Source organism: Petromyzon marinus, chromosome 26, assembly GCF_048934315.1.
Source record: "Petromyzon marinus isolate PM22_M1 ecotype Great Lakes invasive population chromosome 26, UKy_Petmar_22M1.pri1.0, whole genome shotgun sequence".
NCBI classification, from domain to species: domain Eukaryota; kingdom Metazoa; phylum Chordata; class Hyperoartia; order Petromyzontiformes; family Petromyzontidae; genus Petromyzon; species Petromyzon marinus.
In genome coordinates this window covers 267,230-286,939 of record NC_133692.1, presented here as the reverse complement: position 1 = coordinate 286,939, position 19,710 = coordinate 267,230, and the positions used below count along the sequence as shown (strand labels likewise).

Here is a 19,710-nt window from a genome sequence, read left to right as displayed (position 1 = left end):
ATTCAGTAATTAAACATAACCTTAAAATGAGTTGTTTCACCGAAGCCTTAAGTTACAACTGCTGTGGTCTTAAAATAGCAAGACGAGGGCAAGGCTGGGATTAACGCGTGCCGACCGCGACACCGGCACCTCTTGGCGAGGCCACGCATTGGACAATTGAACTGGAGTCAAGTGGCGCTGCTGAAACCTATTGGGTGAAAACATGATCCTGGGTAAGCATTTACATCAGGAGGCCTCCTTTTCCAGTACCAAAATATAATAGCTTTTTTTACCCGTTTTTCTGGCAACAAAACTGAAACCTTTTTTTACTAGGAATCATGTTTACATTAACCACAATACCTGCGGTCAGAATGCAAACAAAAACAATGTATGCATTGCCCTTAAAATTGATTGGTCCACACCAGAAACAGCTTTCCTTAGAGCCGAGTCTCATCCGGTGTTCGACCAGATGACGCCAAAAGGCGCACAACTCAACGACAACGCACTATCAGAGTAATGAGGGCTCAGGGTAAGCATTTTGGCGTCATCTGGTCGAACACCGTATGAGACTAGGCTCTCAGGAAAGCTGTCTCTGATGTGGATCAATCAATTTCAAGGGCAATGCATACATTATCAGTGTTTTTGTTTGCATTCTGACCACAGGTATTGTGGTTAATGTAAACATGATTCCTTGTAAAAAAAAGGTTTCAGTTTTGTTGCCAGAAAAAAGGGTAAAAAAACCTATTCTGGATTTTAAAATTTCAGGTGAAACCCATGTAACCACGCTTGGTATAACATATAGCCAATGGACCGCAACATATATTGGCAATTAAAGTTAATCAATACAGTACTCCATTTTATCTTACAAAGTGCGAGCAATGCAAACCTCTGAAACCAATTTCTAGCTTGTGAGGCCATGGAAGCGTGTTTTAAATGTGCCACGAGACAGTCTGGTCCCTTCACCTGATGAAGGCCGCTTGTGTTGTGGCCGAAACGTCGTGTTTTTTGTTTTACTTTTACCTACGTGACTTTACCGAATAGAACTAAAGAGTATGGATCCTTGCAGTCACGAAAGCTTCAAATCTAGAATATATATCCTGCAAGTACTGCTAAGCCTCCACTCGCTTTACGCAAGCCAAGCGCGGGCTAAAAATACCAACAGCTGCACCAATAACATCGGGCGCGGCGGAGTGATTGACACCCAGGGCTTGGGAGGTCGTGGCACGGGATGAGAATTTAAGCTCGGGAGCGTTGCCCGCTCATGGCAGGACGCGTGGGCAGGGCTCACACACCCCGTCTGAAGGTGCAACCCAACTTGGCGGAGCTGGTAACTGTTTCTGCCACCACCCGCCAACACCACCCATCAGTCGCCGTCAGCTTGCGGGCATGGAGCACTCACTGATGCCCGAACCCGGGTAAGAGTTACATTTTGTTCTAAAGACGCTCAATCTCTCTCCCACGTCTCGCTCATTTGACTCGATCTGACTGCAAAGTGTATAGCTTTCACGGTATCGTGAAATCAAAGGGTAGTCATGCGCCATTAGCGAGGGTTGATCGGATGATCGTTGTGGATTATGGTATTGATGGTGATTATGATGATTGTGGTCATTAGGATGATATTGCCATAGTGATTGTGGTAGTGTTGATGAGGTTGACCGTTTGTATTGCGCTGATGATGGCATTAACAATAATGATGATGATTCTTGCACGCATATTTTGTATCAAGACATGCGTCGTTTTTTGCAGTCTTTTGCGGCCACGTCCGACGGATGTCACGGGGCAGCGTGCAGGGGCAGCGTGCAGGGGCAATGCTATCCAATGTTGCGGTCGTCAACTAAAACTGGGTGCCATGTATAGCCATGTGCTCGCAAGCCACATACTCTTCAAATCACGCATTAAATAAAGGTTACCTGATCACGTAAGAGATTGGTGCCAGAAATGTGTCACAATCCGTGTCGATCGTGGGGTTTGTTTGGCCATACATCACCACGTTGGTGATTGTGGGTTGGTGAACAAGGGTTTTGTTTACCATGCGCTGTTATTCACCTCGTCTAGGAAGCGAATTCAAGTGTCCGGGGTTGACAGCGCAGTGCGCCAACCACTGCCCCACTGAACCACCACGGTTTTCTCTTGCAATTAAATCATACTTCATAGACAATTATATATCACATAGGCTAGTGCATTCAATGTACATTTTAAACTACATTACGTCTTCATATACATTGACACATTCCGGTATGATATTAGTTTTACGTCACTTTAGGCAAATATATTCTAGTCCGAAACTAAAGAGGTGCGGGTAGGGCATTTGTAGATGTGTTGAACTTCTTTCGCACCGTACGTAGCCAACCGTGCTAATCGGAGGTGCGGGAGGACGACAAACTGAATAGAAAACGCAGTTCTGCAGAAGCGAGTTTTCAATGTAGATTACAAAGTGAATCGCGCCAGTGGCTTCCAGTAATTAGCCCGGCATTGTTGCTATGCCCGGGGCCAATGATCCAGCACTGCACTGGCGAGGCAGCAGCGAGGGTTAGTGGATCACCACACGAATGTCGCGAAACTCCCTTCCCGTAGGCGTCGAGGTGGTGCCGTACCCCTGGCTCGCCGCGAGAAGGGGGTAAGAATGATGATTCTTCTACCTGTTCGGCCCGTGTCGGATAGCGTGTTTCCCCCTCGCACGTGTGTGAGTTTCCTACAGTGTTCCGGATTCCTCTCACGTGTAAAAACCCATCATTCATTGGCCGATAACATCCACGTATATAGAGGACCGCAGAGCTTGGCCAATTATTGGCGCTGCGTGGCTGCTGCCTTCCCGCTTGTCCGTGGTCGTCCTATAGCTGTATGAGAGTGAGCGACTCCGACCAGTCGGCGCGTTTAAAGTTGACACAATCGTCTCGTGTCGGGCTGCCCTCGTGCCCTACCTGGGAACGGGTCCCGGGCAGGCGCGTCCCGGGAGGAGCCGCGGCCGACGGGGACCGCGGCGGCGTCTTCACGGACACCGCGGGCTTCGCTGCCATGGACGCGGCGGTGCCCGGACTCTCCGGAGTCATCTTGCGAAAACTCAACCTCAGCGGCTTCGATGACTACAGGCAGGCCGAGTGCCAATTCACCCGCTCACTCACTCACCCAACCACTCATTCGCAGACTCACCGAAGCGCTCACCCAGCCACTCCCTCACCCAACCACCCACTCGCAGGCAGATTCACCGAAGCGCTCATTCACTCGTCAACGCACGTGCACACTCAATTACTCATTCACTCGCTAATCAAATGCGTTCTCTCACTCATCCACTACCTCACCCACTCGCTCACCAACTCGCTCTTCCATTATCTCACTCACTAACTCGCTCTTCCATTACCTCACTCACCAACTCGCTCTTCCATTATCTCACTCACCCACTCGCTCTTCCATTATCTCACTCACCAACTCGCTCTTCCATTACCTCACTCACCCACTCGCTCATCCATTATCTCACTCACCAACTCGCTCTTCCATTACCTCACTCACCCACTCGCTCTTCCATTATCTCACTCACCAACTCGCTCTTCCATTACCTCACTCACCAACTCGCTCTTCCATTACCTCACTCACCAACTCGCTCTTCCATTACCTCACTCACCAACTCGCTCTTCCATTATCTCACTCACCAACTCGCTCTTCCATTACCTCACTCACCAACTCGCTCTTCCATTATCTCACTCACCAACTCACTCTTCCATTATCTCACTCACCAACTCGCTCTTCCATTATCTCACTCACCAACTCGCTCTTCCTTTATCTCACTCACCAACTCGCTCTTCCATTATCTCACTCGCCAACTCGCTCTTCCATTATCTTACTCACCAACTCGCTCTTCCATTATCTCACTCACCAACTCGCTCTTCCATTACCTCACTCACCAACTCGCTCTTCCATTACCTCACTCACCAACTCGCTCTTCCATTATCTCACTCACCAACTCGCTCTTCCATTATCTCACTCACCAACTCGCTCTTCCATTATCTCACTCACCAACTCGCTCTTCCATTATCTCACTCACCAACTCGCTCTTCCATTACCTCACTCACCAACTCGCTCTTCCATTACCTCACTCACCAACTCGCTCTTCCATTACCTCACTCACCAACTCGCTCTTCCATTATCTCACTCACCAACTCGCTCTTCCATTACCTCACTCACCAACTCGCTCTTCCATTATCTCACTCACCAACTCGCTCTTCCATGATCTCACTCACCAACTCGCTCTTCCATTATCTCACTCACCAACTCGCTCTTCCTTTATCTCACTCACCAACTCGCTCTTCCATTATCTCACTCACAAAATCGCTCTTCCATTATCTCACTCACCAACTCGCTCTTCCTTTATCTCACTCGCCAACTCGCTCTTCCATTATCTCACTCACCAACTCGCTCTTCCATTATCTCACTCACCAACTCGCTCTTCCATTATCTCACTCACCAACTCGCTCTTACAATAATTATCCCGCTCAATTGTCCGTTGACTGGGGCGAACTCACCCGTCCACTTAATCATCCACGATGGTGCAAACTCACCGGCTGAGCATCAAGGGGGGGGGGGGCTAACGATGACGAATCCCTCGTTCCTGACTGTGGCGTCCGTGTACATCGCATGCAGGATGGCGCTGCAGGGGAAGAAAAGCCTCACGGAGTTTGGGATCCACACGTACCGGGACATGTTCCGCAAGATCGAGGACACCTACACCTTCTGCGCCCACTGCAAGAAGCTGCCGGACGGCCTCCCCGCGGGGAGGACGCTGGCACGCTGCAAACGGTGGCTGCCGAATGCTGGTTTGGGTTAACAGCGGCCCGCCTCATTTTGAAGTGTTCTCTCCAAGGGCAGGTTCATGGCTCTCGCTCCGCCTAGCACGCCATCTGATCTCACCGGGGGAAGGATGGTTGAGGTGGCTTCCTCCTGCCAGCCCAGGGAAACTATCTCCACCATCGTTCCCTAATTATGTCTCAAGAAATCAAACGGTGTCGTGAGATGAAGGGGAGTGCCATTGGATGGGATGGAGGGAGCTTGGGCCAGGAACCTGCTCTCGGGCAGAGAACGTAAGCGTGCGTGTGGCTGTAGACTGGATTATGTAGGGCTACCTTGTAAAAGGTTACAGTATCGGTGATACCTCTTTTGCTGGGCATGGTGGAGATGATGCAGGCCGGTCATCCAGTGCTTTAGCAGTAGAGTTGGTGACTCATGAAACGACATCCAACTCTGCAGTAGACAGGAGATCTCAGAAGCTAAGCCGGTTTCGGCCAGGAAAATTCTTGTAGAATTTAGCAGTACTGGATTGTCAGCAGAGGGCAGTGCATGAAGATCCATTGCTGTGCTGTGCTCCCAATCTCTTTACACCTCACCTTCACCAAGCCACACGGCCCAGCATGTTGACGTGTGGCCAACAAACCCCCACGGGCCTGCACAGTGTCTGAAGGCCCCCATCCAGCAGTGGAGCGACAGAGGGCTGTACATGAACACAATTCAATGCTAAGAGCCTGACGTTTCAGGCGGGTGTTTGTAATATGTGTGTCACCTGTGCCTCCCACTGCTGAAGGTGTCAGAACGTGTACTACTGTGGCACCGAGTGCCAGAGAGCCAACTGGCCGCTGCACAAGAAGTTCTGCAAGAAGCTGAAACACGCGGCCATCGACCGTCTGGTGGAATGGCTCATCTTCACAGGTCTGGGCTCTACCTCCATCGTTTGTCAAATTCCCCGTGCAGTCGCTGTAGTATAAAGATGCTTACCGAAGGTCAGCAACCTTCTTTGCGAGTGCAATCCCCATTGAACAGGGCCCCATTGTCAAAGATGGAGTGCTCTCACGGATAAGATCGTCTGTATAGCGAGCTTGACGCAGCGATTGCACTGCACAGGCCTCGCGTGGGCTCTGGGTTGGTACCGCGTGGGCTCTGGGTTGGCACCGCGTGGGTTCTGGGTTGGTACCGCGTGGGCTCTGGGTTGACACCACGTGGGCTCTGGGTTGGTACCACGTGGGCTCTGGGTTGGTACCACGTGGGCTCTGGGTTGGTACCACGTGGGCTCTGGGTTGGTACCACGTGGGCTCTGGGTTGGTACCACGTGGGCTCTGGGTTGGTACCGCGTGGGCTCTGGGTTGGTACCACGTGGGCTCTGGGTTGGTACCACGTGGGCTCTGGGTTGGTACCGCATGGGCTCTGGGTTGGTACCACGTGGGCTCTGGGTTGGTACCGCGTGGGCTCTGGGTTGGTACCACGTGGGCTCTGGGTTGGCACCGCGTGGGTTCTGGGTTGGTACCGCGTGCTGTCCAGCACATTGTCCAATGCTAAGCTTAGTGTGCCAGGAGCTTCGTATCCTGGGAGCTTCTCCTGGCGCATGGAGCAAAACATCGGACTTTGTGTCGAGCAACGTGCGGTATACAACCTACAAACACATTGCAGGAATCTTGGTGAGACCAAGATGGTTGAAACCAGTCCAAAGTGTCCTCGTTTAAACCGGATAATATTGGTCTGGCGAGCCCAAAGGCAGGGTAGGCAAAAAAATACAATTGGCGCAACAATATGAACAGAGGTTGGCAACTGGGGTGGGTCGACAGATGGCTGGAATAATATGAGGACTTTATTACTTTAGATTCTGACTTTATTAGACACTGCTCATGGCAGTGGTGGTATAAGAGACAAAGGAAGGTTGGAGAGCGAGGTGTACACAGAAGAGCAATATCAATCAAGAGATAGGCTCAGATTTAATCCCAGCAGGAGGTCACACTGTTGACTTTCACTCATCGCCCCCGACGTGGGAGCAGACTTCACGTTCGTGGAATGGACCACTCATGCCGATGAGTGCCACGTGATGGGCTGGAGGCTTGCAGTAGCATTTGACCGAGGTCAGGATTAGGGACAAAACAATCTGAGCGGCACGAGCTTAACCTGAAGTGACTGCAGGCATGCGATCATAATGAGGTTAAGTTTAGCTCAGCGCGTCACCTCTTTAAATATCAATGATAACAGAAGGGCCCGCGGTCACCCCAATCCCAGCTGTTGGCGATGGACGTACACATTCAGCACCTTGCACCGTGTTTGGGAATTGCCTCTCTGATTTTCGTTGGAAACGTTTGCCATTGTGTCAATTGCAATGGGGGCCAACCCAACTCACGATGTGCCACGGTGGCGAGATGGTAACTATCTCACCTGGTATACAGAAGGTCGTGGATTTGATCCCAACCCCGACACCTACTGTATACTTGGAGTTTGCATGTTCTCCCCGTGGTCGCATGGATTTTTCTCCGGGTCCTCTGGTTTTTCCCTTCACATTTCGAATCAACATCACGCGTTTAGAATATTTGGCTGCTGTACATTTCCACGTGACGATAAGCCACGTCTTTAGGCTATCATTTGTGGCCAGGTCGCTTCTGAAAAAGAGCTACATAGCTCAGCGGGCCCCATGTTTACCCAGCCACGGCACTGAGGTGACAGCGATGCGTTCCCGGCGCAGGGAACCTTCCGTTCACGAGCGGCGCGTGGCCGCGCGAGGCGGACGAGGTGCGCGGCTGGGACGACTGGCTGTCCATGCAGCCGGGCAGCGGGGAGGACGCCCTGCGCGCTGTGCTGGCGTGCCGCTACATGGGCCTGCTGTGGGCTAACGCCGGCAAGCCGCGGCCCGACGACGCTGAGCTGCTGGCGTCGACGCGGCGCGTGCTCAGCGACGCGCTCTCCCGGCCGCTCACCGTGGGGTTCGCGCTACGGCGCTTCGGCCTGGACCCGCGGCATGGCCCCGTCACGGTGCACGTGGCTGGGGCGTCGCACACCGAGACGCTGGACACACGCCTCACCGACTACGACGAGCTGGGCTGCATGTTCCCACAGGTACAGCAAGCTCCCCCAGCTGCTGTCCCTTCTCTTTGTCCTCCTTTTCCCAGTCTCATCCTCTTGTCCTCCTCCTTTTCCTCATCTTGTACCGGTTTCCCTGAGCCAGACAGTGCCTTGGAGGTGTCATAAATATGGTCGCATTCCTGAATTGTTCAATTTACACATTAGAGCCAATTTGTTGCATCCCATTGCATTGGCATGGGAGTGAGGCTAGTGGCTGACATTGCACAGATTGTATATATGTTTAACTTCTTTCACACCGTACGTAGCCAACCGTGCTAATCGGAGGTGCAGAGGAAGGATTAATGTCACTAATCTCATGAGATGAGGTCCACGAGAGGGTCCCTGAAGATATATTTTAAGAAGAGTCACAAACGTTGTTTCAGCTGCTCTTGCACCACAGCCACTTTCCTGATCTGACTCCAGACGCCCCCAACGCACACAGCGCTCCTCCTTCCCTTGCGCACCATGATGAACGTGTGGCATAAGCATCCGGTATGCACGGTATGTGCGGTGCGCGTATGGTGCACGCAGCACCGGGGCGTGGAGGTGGTGATGATCGGCCCCGAGGTGGTGGAGGGCACCATGACTCGGACTCCGCTGCAGGCAGGAGCCGAACCAGGCACGGTGTACATGAGCGGCTGGAAGGGTCTCTACCACGACTACTGGGAGACTCTGGTGGAGACCGGCCGTGCTGCGCGGCCATCACTCGTCGTGAGCTTCCACCCAGGCATGCCGAGGCAACGTCGCCTGTCCGCAGACACCGATCGAAAGGACACAGACCAGCGTTTGATTTTATGAAGCATGTATAAGGTGCACAGCGCTGTGCCTTCAACCGGCATTGGGGTTATCGTGCAGGACACGCGATACATTCATAAATTAAGTAAATTTTACAGTTGGCAGACCTATGCGCCAGTTGCCCTGGCCCAGCATCCGAGTTAATATACACGGGCAATAGCCGATGATGCGGCACTTGCATGCCAGCGCCATTAAGCCTCAAAAGGGAACGGAATCTGGAACTGGCAGCTGTCACCTCTCTTAAAACAAAGGACGCCCATGGTCATGGAGGTTAGCGTGGATGTTTGCGTGATTTATCAGATCGCAGCGCTCGTACACTGCCTACGTTATTCACCCCCGAGGTCAGCCGGCAGCAGCTCAAGGGCGTAATGAGTGCTTCCAGGAAAATCTGACACGTTAACGCGTCTGTAATTCAGACATAACCAGGCAGCCACATCCAGTCAACAAATCAGACCATGAGTCACCGAGCGTGTGTGCGTGACACCCACTTGCAGTGCAGGTCGTACAGCAAGTTGGCATATTGCGCATTTGTCGTGGGAATGTTGTCTCTTGTATGTGTGATTTTCTATGGAGCCTTTAGTTCAGAAAGGGTCAGAATCAGAAAGGGTTTTATTCGCCATGTAAGTTCACACCGACACGGAATTTACTTTGGCAGGATGGTGCATACATTCAACATATAGGAATCTAAAATCTTAAATAAGTTTTAAACAAGTCTTACTATAATAAGGGTTAAAAGTCTAACACTAAGGGGCTGAAGTATATAAAATTAAATAAATATCGAATATAAAATAGCTTTAAGATATAATTTAAAAATACAAATAGGGAAACATAGTTAATATCAGCAACGTGTCGTTATGTAGATCAAATGTTAAAAACAGTGTTAGCCCTTGGCCTTGTTTAACAGGCCAGCAGCAGATGGGAAGAAACTGTTTTTATGGCGTGAGGTTTTGGTCCTGATGGACCGAAGCCTTCTGCCGGAGGGGAGTAGCTGAAACAGAGAGTGTCCAGGGTGGGAGAAATCGGCCATAATCTTCCTCGCTCGCCTCATAGACCTTGTCGTGTGCAGGTCCTCGAGGGTCGGTAGATTGCAGGCAATTACCTTCTCAGCAGTGTGGATGATACGCTGCAGTCTGCTCTTGTCCTTGGCAGTGGCAGCAGTGTACCAGACGGTTATGGAGGAGGTGAGGATGGATTCAATGATCGCTGTATAGAATTGCACCATCATTGTCTTTGGCAGGTTGAATTTCTTCAGCTGCCGTAGAAAGTACATCCTCTGTTGAGCTTTCTTGGTGAGGGAGCTGATGTTCAATTCCCACTTGAGGTCCCGGGAAAGAATAGTGCCCAGGAAGCGGAAGGACTACAATTTTTACTGGGGAGTCTAACAGGGTGATGGGGGTGAGTGGTGCTGTATTCTTCCTGAAGTCCACAACCATCTCAACTGTCTTTAGAGCATTTAGCTCTAAGTTGTTCTGGCTACACCAGGTCACCAGATTGTCAGCTTCCCACCTATAGTCAGACTCATCCCCACCAGAGATCAGCCCAATGAGGGTGGTGTCATCCGCAAACTTCAATAGTTTGACGGACAGATGATTGGAGGTGCAGCTGTTGGTATACAGGGAGAAGAGCAGAGGGGAAAGGACGCAGCCCTGAGGAGTTCCGGTGCTGATGGACCTGGAGCCAGAGACTTGTGTTCCCAGCTTAACGCACTGCTTCCTGTCAGACAGGAAGTCTGTGATCCATTTACAGGTGGTGTATGGCACGTTCAGCTGGAAGAGCTTGTCCTGAAGCAGGGCAGGGATGATGGTGTTGAAGGCAGAGCTGAAGTCCACAAACAGGATCCTGGCGTAGGATGCTGGGGCGTCCAGATGCTGTAGGGTGAAGTGGAGGGCCATGTTAACTGCATCGTCCACAGACCTGTTGGCTCTGTAGGCAAACTGAAGGGGGTCCAGGAGAGGGTCTGTGATGGCTTTGAGGTGTGCCAGGACCAGGCGCTCAAAAGACTTCATTACCACAGATGTAAGGGCGACCGGTCTGTAATCATTTAGTCCTGTTGGCCTTAGCTTTTTGGGCACAGGGATGATGGTGGAGGACTTGAGACAGGCTGGTACATGGCATGTCTCCAGGGAGGTGTTAAAGATGTTGGTGAACACCGGAGACAGCTGGTCAGCGCAGTGCCTGAGGGTGGCTGGAGAGACAGAGTCCGGCCCGGCTGCTTTGCGTGGATTCTGCCTCTTGAAAAGTCTATTAACTTCTCCCTCCTGAAAGGAGATAGTCGTCTCTGTAGTATTGGTGGGGGATGGGGCCTCTTGGGTTGGAAGGGGTGGTTCAGGACAGTCCAATTGTCTTTCAAATCTACAGTAGAACTCGTTCAGGTCGTTGGCTAGGCGGGAGTCGTTAGTGGTGTGGGGGGCTCTGGGTTTGTAGTTGGTGATCTGCCTGAGCCCTCTCCAGACAGAAGTTCGTACAAATATGTTAAAATTCCCAAATGAATTCTATATATTTATGAAACATCTCAAGCAGACTATTCTTAAATAAGAGTAGAGTGTCAACTGTCATCGAGTTTGTAGCGCAATCCCAAAAGAGCATTCACAGATTCGCCATCGATTCGCCTGTTGGCTGCAGAAGAGCCACTCGAATCCACTGGGACAATGCATTCCCATAATCAGTGACCCTTAACCATTACAATGGCCGGGTTAATAGAGTTGTGATTTCATATGAGTGCACAGATAACATTTTATGAATTTGTTCAACATCATTAGCTTATTGCCAAGTCATTCTCATGTTTAGATTTTAAAAAAAGCTTGACACGGTTGTGCATGCATGGCTGCTCATGCTAAAGCAGGCTTCGTGTTCTTGGCTGGGCCTAGGTTTCCATGCCAACAAGGGCCTAGTCGAGGGCTGGTTCCCAACCCTGCTGCTCCTTAGAGACTACAACATCCCCTCTTTCTTCACCATGTACAGGTGAGCCACGCAATGCTGCTCCGCATCTTCAGTAACCATTGCCTTTATTTACCACGTACATGTTTGGTCTGTAATATAGTAAACAAGGGCAAATTTTTCTCTTAACCTGATAAACAATGTTGTGGAAATTGCTGTAAGCAAAGCACCTTTTAAGACCTGCAGGGCACATGTGTGATGGGCTGTTGTAACTAGAATCAAGCATACCTAGTTGTCCATCTCCCCAGTGCTGCAGACACCGCATCAGGTACTTGTTCAGCCGGAGCTGACGTAGTGGTGGTCTAGGGCAAGTTCAGACATGATTTGCCACAGACGCTGAACAACATGGCCAGGAAATAAACTCGGCTTGCCAAGATCATTGGACAAGCCCTCCGCCGATTCCTGGTTTTCATGGGTAGCCAAGGCGAGTTGACTCAAGTTGGTAGGAAAAATAATTCAGCAATTCCGCGAGTTGGCGCTCTCCCCCAGTCCCATACCCGTAGGTTATTGCCAGAAATTCTCCCGAACCTTTAAGACAGCGGTGGTGGAACGACTCAACGCTAATTTAAAAATTAAACGTTCCCGCCACCAATGACATTTTTTTGATCGTTACGTTTGGTGAATTATACCCGGCCCTAATTCAAGTGTTGCGAAAAGAATGGAAATCGGCCGCGAGAAATTTGGCTCCAGTCTGCGATGGCGTCCAGCTCCGGGTTTTTGACGTTGGTGTTCGGTTTGTATTTGTTCTGTTCACGCTGTTGTGGTACCCACGCCACGAGTTGGTGACATTGCGGTGCTTTTGATGCTAGTATCTTGTGTTGCCCTTAGTGCTGTTGTCGATTAGTTTGGCGGTGTTGTTATTGACGTTTGCGTCGGTGTTGACGTGGGCTCTGTGCAGCGAGGCCGAGTTGAAGCCTTCGCTGCAGATCCTGCGCGAGCTGGAGGTGCGCGTCCTGTCCCACGGCAGCAATCCCTTCGGGGCGCTGCGTCTCGAGCAGGTGGGGCTCTGGGCTGAGACACAGAGACGCGCAGAGATGGTAAAACTCGTGAAGACACGGAGACAGGGCGAGACGCAGGGGAGACATGGACACGCGATCACTCAAGACACTGCATCCTCCAATTGTAGCCTGTGCCCATTGTTACTCAAATTACTTTTGCTATTAGAATTCATGGCATAACAATGCGACTGCATCTGAAAACACGCCACGGTGATAAAACTTGCACTAAAATCAAGCTGGCTCGTGAATTGAGGGTACAGGTCTCAGTAAATGACTCGGTGATGGTTTGCAGTGGTCCTGCTCTCATTGCGTTGGTTTGCGCAACATTTAAAAAGAGCATTCATGAAACTGATTTATAACACAGGAATGCTTTGTGTGCAAGGTACAACAACAAACATGAATTGGGACATCATTACACGGCCCACGTGGCATGGCAGCTATGCTCGGTGCGACCCGCTCCTCCACGGATATACGTTCAACTTGTTTCGCATCGAACGTAGCCAACCGAGCTGATAGGGGTGGTGCGCTCCTCATTACCACCTTGTTCCCTACCAGCTGACGAACTCGAACCCTTGCCGCTGCCCCGGCCGGTTTCCCGCCACGCTCCCCCCTCACCTGCATGCCCCCTTGCCGTGCAGGTGCAGTCCAATCCCAACAAGCCGCTCGTGCGAAGCAACGCTACCTACGTTGCCTTCCTGGGCGCCGTCGACGACCCGGAGGAGGGACCGGGCCCTGACTGCGATTTGAGTGACGCCATCGTCCCGCTGGACTAACGCGAAGATCCGCGAGGGATTTTACCAGCGACGTCCTCTTGATGTCTGGGGAAAAAAGTAACCTGCGTAACTCGTAAAATGAGCATGCTTTTTGTTAGTCAGAATTGTCTTCCATTTAAAAGTGTAGCTGGTGGAGTTACCGAGGTGAAACATTTATTACTAGGAGGATGTCGCCATGAGGGAATGATCATCAGAGTGGCCTATGGATTGATCCGGAGGTCGCCACCTCAATTCAAAACAATGGTGCGAGTTTCTTAAAACGCCCTGCCCCTGTCTATCCGCCAGTTTAAATGGGTATACCAGTTAATTGGCAGATTACACTGAGCTATTAGCTCTTTTTCAGAAGCGACCTGGCCACTTGGCCACAAATGATAGCTCAACGAAGTGGCTTATCACGTGGAAATATGTAGCAGTGACATACTCTAAACACGTTTCTAAATGTCAAGGGAAAAACCAGAGGACCTGGAGAAAAACCCACGTGACCGCAGGGAGAACATGCACACTCTAAATATACAGCAGGTATTTAGGTCGGTATCGAACCCACGACCTCCTGCATACCAGCCAATGGAGATAACATCTCGCCACCATGGTGCCCCGTGATCTTATACTTACAATCTGAAGTGGGATCTATCGTAGTTATGCATGGAAGTGTCGCTGCATCGCGAACTTTCAGATGCGCTTCTGGCACGCTCTTCCTTACGAGATTAGGAAGCCACTGGAGCTGTGTACTTTTAAATCTACATTGAAAACTCAAATTCTTTAGAACTGCTTTTAGTGTTTCGTTTGTAGTCCTTCCCCCGCACCGCTGATTAGCACGGTTGGCTACGTACGGTGCGAAAGAAGTTCAACACATCTACAAATGCCATGTAGAGTGGCGGTCGAAAGCTCCCTCTGGTGGAGGCCCGTCTGCCAGCAGTGGTGTAAGCAATTGCAGAGCTGCACCTTTCCCGTTTATGTCTCCAGTATACATATTCTGATTTAACATGGGAGGGTCTGGGGAGCACAATTACAAAAGCCATTTGTTAAACGTTCAGTGCGGGCTTCTCGGCTACTTAGTCAAACTATTACAGAGGATTTTCCAGTGACAAATGAAGTACTGTCATCACCCTGTCTTTTATTTTTGTTTGGTGGCTCCCTCTCACCGCAGCTGTCAGTAGAAAGCCTCTCTGGGACGTCTGCCTCCAGCCAGCACGCTCGTACGTTCACGTGATCAAAACTGTGCTCGCTCCTTTTTGTATCGCACGCCCCTGTTTGCACACGGTGGCTTAAATCATTATTCATAATAAAGTGTTTTGATCCGTTAGATCGCTTAAATGTAAACGTTTCGTGTAACCCACCTCCACTCGACACAGCCAATCAGTACCGTTTGTCATGTGGTGAATAAAAACTTGCTAATTAGTTACTACTACCGCACTAACCGGTTGTGTTGGACAGTAAACCCACAACGTTTACCATTTGAGTTAACGTTTCGCTGGCAATTATAACAAGCAGATTAATCTTTGTTTTTTTCGGTAAAGTCACGTATAAATAAGAAATAAAATAACATAATAGCGTACGACGTTTCGGTTGCAACACAAGCAGCCATCATCAGGTACAGAAGAGCTAAACTTACGAGAGAGGGGAAACACACAACCCCAGATGTATACACAGACAAACAAGCAGGGGGAACCAACACCGACACAACAGGGGACACAGAGAGAGAAGCACACCAAACAGACAGAGCCCAGCAGAACTTGGAAACCACACAAAGCAACACAGACGGTCGGTCAAAACGCAACCAACGCATAGCCTGGTTGATCACGCCACCCCAAAGATTGCTAAATTGCAAGTTTACCACGAAACCCAAGATACAGACGGCACACACACAGACATTGTGTTGCAACCGAAACGTCGTATGCTATTATGTTATTTTATTATTTCTTATTTATACGTCACTTTACCGAAAAAAACAAAGATTAATTCCTGCAGTCACGAAAGCTTCGAACCAAGTTTATAACAAGCAGCATCATCAGGCGATTGCCAGCATCACGACAGTCTACCTGTTTCTGGTCTTGGAGTAAGGTGATGGCATCACTGCAAGTGTGAAATAATCATATTCTTGGTTCTTTCGGTAAAGTCACGTAGATAGAAAATAAAATAAAATAAAAGCAAAAAACCCACGACGTTTCGATCGCAACACAAGCGGTTTTCATCCTGGGTTTTTTGCTTTTTATTTATTTATTTTATTTTCTATCTACATGACTTTACTGAAAGAACCAAGAATATGAATTCCTGCAGACACGAAAGTTTTAAGTCAATGTGAAATAATCATTTAAAATATTGCTCGCGAAAGCCTACGTGTTCAATTTAATAATTCTCGTCCACACCAGTTGCTTGGGAGGAAATATTGCCATTGTATGGGAAATTAGATAGAGAAACATCCGAAGAGTTGACCAACATCAGTGATAACATTGTATAACAATTTTTTTTTATGTTCCTGGGTCGTGTTATTTCCAAATTGCTTATGCTTCAAAAGTACAGAAAATGCCTATTATTTCCCAAACTTTGCTTTTGTGACCAGGATAGTGATATTTAGAAATTTACCTATTTTCCAGAACATTCCAGATAGATTCAGTGCTGAGTAAACTTGGAGTAACTTCTAGAACATTCTAGAACTTTCCGGGAATATAAATAGTAGCATAAATACAGGGGCCCTCCAGTTCAGTTTAGTTACAGCTGCCCAAGTAGATACATATCTGTATTTTTCTGAGATGCCATCAAGAGGTTGCAAGCATCCAGCAGACGCATTTTGCTCTGTCTGTTGCCAATTTATCAAGACAAGAGTGAAAAAGTACTCTGTGGAAGCATCTGCTAAGATGTGTGAGGCCTACAAGGCATATTTCGGCATGCCTGTTGGGGATCAAGACAAACCCTGGGCACCTCATTTAACCTGCGAGCAATGCAAAAAAACTCTGGACGGTAAGATGGACAATTGTTGCTCGGAATTTTAAGTTATAAAATTTGTTAAAATTCGAAAAATTGCAAAAGCTTTTAATTTAAAAATGTTTTACAATTTTCAATGTTATTGAAAAAATATATCATACATGAAAAATGTTGTGAGAATCTCTAAGACAGTCATGGGTGAAATAAATATTTTTGTAGGATGATACAGAGGGGAAAAGAGAGCCATGAAGTTCGCTATCCCAAGAATTTGGTGGGAACCCACCAACCACTCAAGCAAATGCTACTTCTGCATGGTGGACCCTTCCAAACGTCAGACTGGCAAGAGTGCACCTGATATCACGTACCCTGGTGCCACACTGCCATGAGCTCTCCGTACCCACTCTTCCGGAGAGAGAGTAGCCGTCTTTAGAAGAGAGCAGCAAGTCAGAGCGAGGAAGATGTAGATCCAGATGGCAATTTCAGAGGTGGAGCTGAGGAGAGAAACCCATACTACCCCAACCAAAAACACCTCAACGACTTGATCAGAGATCTTGGTCTCACCAAGTTCAATGCCGAGCTTTTGACGTCTCGGCTCAAGCAGTGGAACTTGTTGGATAAAAGTGTGCAAGTTGCAGATCAGAGGAAGCGTCACCAACCTTTTTGCAGCTTTTTCACTCGTCAAGATGGGCTCTGCTTCTGCCACAATGTGACCAGTCTGAGGCAATCGGAATTGCCTGTAACCAGAATGAGTGGCGCCTCTTCATTGACGGTTCATCCAGGAGCCTCAAAGCCGTGCTGCTCCATAATGGTAACAAAGTACCCGTCTCTTCCCCTGGCTCACTCGGTGCACCTCAAAGAGGATTACAACAGCATCAAGACCTTGCTGGACGCCTTGAAGTATGATGAGTATGGCTGGGAGGTCATCGGAGACTTAAAAATGGTGGCATTCCTGATGGGTCTCCAAGGCGGTTTTACCAAGTTTCCCTGCTATCTTTGCCTTTGGGAGAGCAGGGACACCAAGGCGCACTAACACGGGCGGGACTAGCCGCAGCGGACCAAGTTCTCTGTGGGGAGGAACAACGTCAAGTGGGAGCCACTGGTGGACCCCCGGAAGGTGCTGATGCCACCAATGAACATCAAATTGGGCCTTATTAAACAATTTGTAAGAGCTGTAGATAAGGAGTTGGGCAGCCTTCAAGTACCTTCAAGACTTCTTCCCTAAGCTGAGCTAAAGGTCAAAGCCGGTGTTTTCGTCGGACCACAGATAAAGAAGATCCTGGAGTGCAATGAATTCCCCAATAAGCTCACTAGTAAGGAGAAAGCGGCTTGGAACAATTTTGTCGCAGTGGTTAGTGGCTTCCTGGGCAATCACAAGGTCAAAAACTATGTGGAGCTGGAATGAGACTTTGGTGAAGAACTACGGCACAATAGGATGTAGGATGTCCCTCAAAGTCCATATCCTTGATGCTCATCTTGATAAATTCAAGGAGAACATGGGAGCGTACTCGGAGGAGCAAGGTGAGCGCTTCCACCAGGATAAACTGGACTTTGAACATCGCTACCAAGGACAGTATAACGAGAACATGATGGGAGACTACATTGGGTGCTGATTCGTGAAAGTGATTTACAGTTTAATCGTAAATCTCTAAAAACTATTCACTTCTAAATCTTTTCTGGTCATTTTTGTATTACTTTAGTATAAATGAATCTTAATTTTGATTAATGTTGTTTTTTCTGACTATGAGAACGAAAGGACACAAATTTGCCCTTATTTCTAATTGAAAATAGGTACAGTTCAAAATATCACTGTTCTGGTCACAAAAGCAAAGTTTGTGGGGAATAATTGCCATTATATATACTTATTAGGCATAAGCAATAACGAAATAACACTACCCAGGAACAAAGATTGCGTTACATAGGGTAATTATTTGTCTTTGATCTCACGCCCTCCTGTTGGCCAGGTCGTGTAGGAGCACTTTCTATGGCAGCTCCTCTCAAACATTGAAAAAGGCACCCCCAGTGGCAGCTGTCCCTGTACACGCAAAGCGACTCAGCACTTGGCCTATAAACAGCCATCAGTCTGCCGGTCGGTAAGGCAGTGATTGCTACGTGTAGAGTCCCACAGATTTTGCGGGTCATTTTAAATTTGGCCTTCTCTTGCAAATGTCACGGGATCTTTAACGTGCAATGCGAAGCAGACCACGCGTGTGTTGAGCGGTTAATGACAGGAATAACTAGGGCCGCCACTGGATTCAAACCGTGCAGCTCTGCAAAAGGCAGCGTAGCCACTACCGCTGGGACGCGTTGCTTGCAAGGGCGCAAGCGGTGGGGCAGTGGCTCGCGTGCTGCACTACAAACCGGGTGACCCACATTCCATATCCAGCCAGGTCCAACATCAGTGCCATCTTGAACACCCTCTCCCCTTCACCATCCAGCACGGACCGGCGAAGTGACGTCTGGTCAATCAATCCTCATGACTAACGGCGGCATGGGTAGACCTAAAGTAGTTTTGATAATCATGTTCCATTGCAAACCTGACTTGGTACAATACTTATATACTGGCAGTGGCTGAATTAAGAACAGCTATACATATGGTGAAATACAAAAATAAAATAACACGGCGATGGGTGGAGATTCTCGGAACATTTCCAACTTGAAAAGTCGTTGAGATGGAAGTGTGACGTCGGCCTGTTACCTCCCATTCCCTACCAGGCGAAGGCCTTCCAAGTTTCTTGAATTTCGTTTGATTTCTGTCCAGCCGTGGCCTCCGAGCTCTGTGATGGCATCTCTCGGCTTCCGTTTTGTTGACTAAATTGGGACTGCACCACACGCAGGATCAGCAGCAGCAATCGCCCCCTACTAGCAGACCCGTGGCCACGGTCACTCCTGCGACCCAGACTCGCCTGGGTCTCTCGAGTTCTCGCCCGGTTGGAACAAAAATAAACCTTAAACTGGAAGCGTCCTGACTTAAAGCTTTCATGACTGCAGGAATTCATACTCTTTGGGTCTTTCGTAAAGTTATGTAGATATAAAAATGATCACTAAATGTCTCACTAACATAGCTGCTGCTCCCTTTTCCTCGATGCGGCAGTGGCTCTCGTTGTTTAATAGGCTGAATGTCTAATTAACAGCCGCTGCTGCGGGAGCCATCTCACATTGACATGCTAATCTCTAATCTCTAGAAATACAATGGCTTCTTCAGCACTGTAGTCGTGGGGTTACATTAACAGATTGACATGCTGATCTCTCGCAATAAAATGGCTGACGTATATCTGGCTCTGCGATCTTACATTTACTTGCAAATTCCATCTCTAGCCCTGCCCACTTACCCTTGGGTTGTACCCATCTCAAACCTTTAGAACCTATGGCTGCAGTAGCTCTCTCGCTGTATTTTTTCCTGCCTCAGCAGTCCGCCTGCTGTATTTTTTCACCTGCAGACGATTGCATGT

At 49.0% G+C, this 19,710-nt stretch overlaps 1 protein-coding gene across 1 annotated transcript; it reads left to right on the top strand.

Annotated features, from left to right (window-relative positions):
- The first annotated feature begins 172 nt into the window (after positions 1-172).
- MSS51 (MSS51 mitochondrial translational activator) lies at positions 173-19,532 on the top strand. Its single transcript, XM_032960938.2, has 9 exons — positions 173-1,394; positions 2,922-3,068; positions 4,615-4,770; positions 5,549-5,673; positions 7,460-7,830; positions 8,368-8,563; positions 11,499-11,592; positions 12,467-12,566; positions 13,205-19,532. Exons 1-9 carry the CDS (start codon positions 1,366-1,368, stop codon positions 13,337-13,339), a joined length of 1,353 nt encoding a protein of 450 aa, XP_032816829.2. The 5' UTR covers positions 173-1,365; the 3' UTR covers positions 13,340-19,532.
- Positions 19,533-19,710: the final 178 nt, after the last annotated feature.

Coding starts and splice junctions, on each gene's coding strand:
- MSS51 (XM_032960938.2), top strand. CDS start 1,366: ATGGAGCACTCACTGATGCCCGAACCCGG. Junction 5,674..7,459: donor GGAATGGCTCATCTTCACAG/GTCTGGGCTCTA, acceptor TTCCCGGCGCAG/GGAACCTTCCGTTCACGAGC. Junction 8,564..11,498: donor CGTCGTGAGCTTCCACCCAG/GCATGCCGAGGC, acceptor GGCTGGGCCTAG/GTTTCCATGCCAACAAGGGC.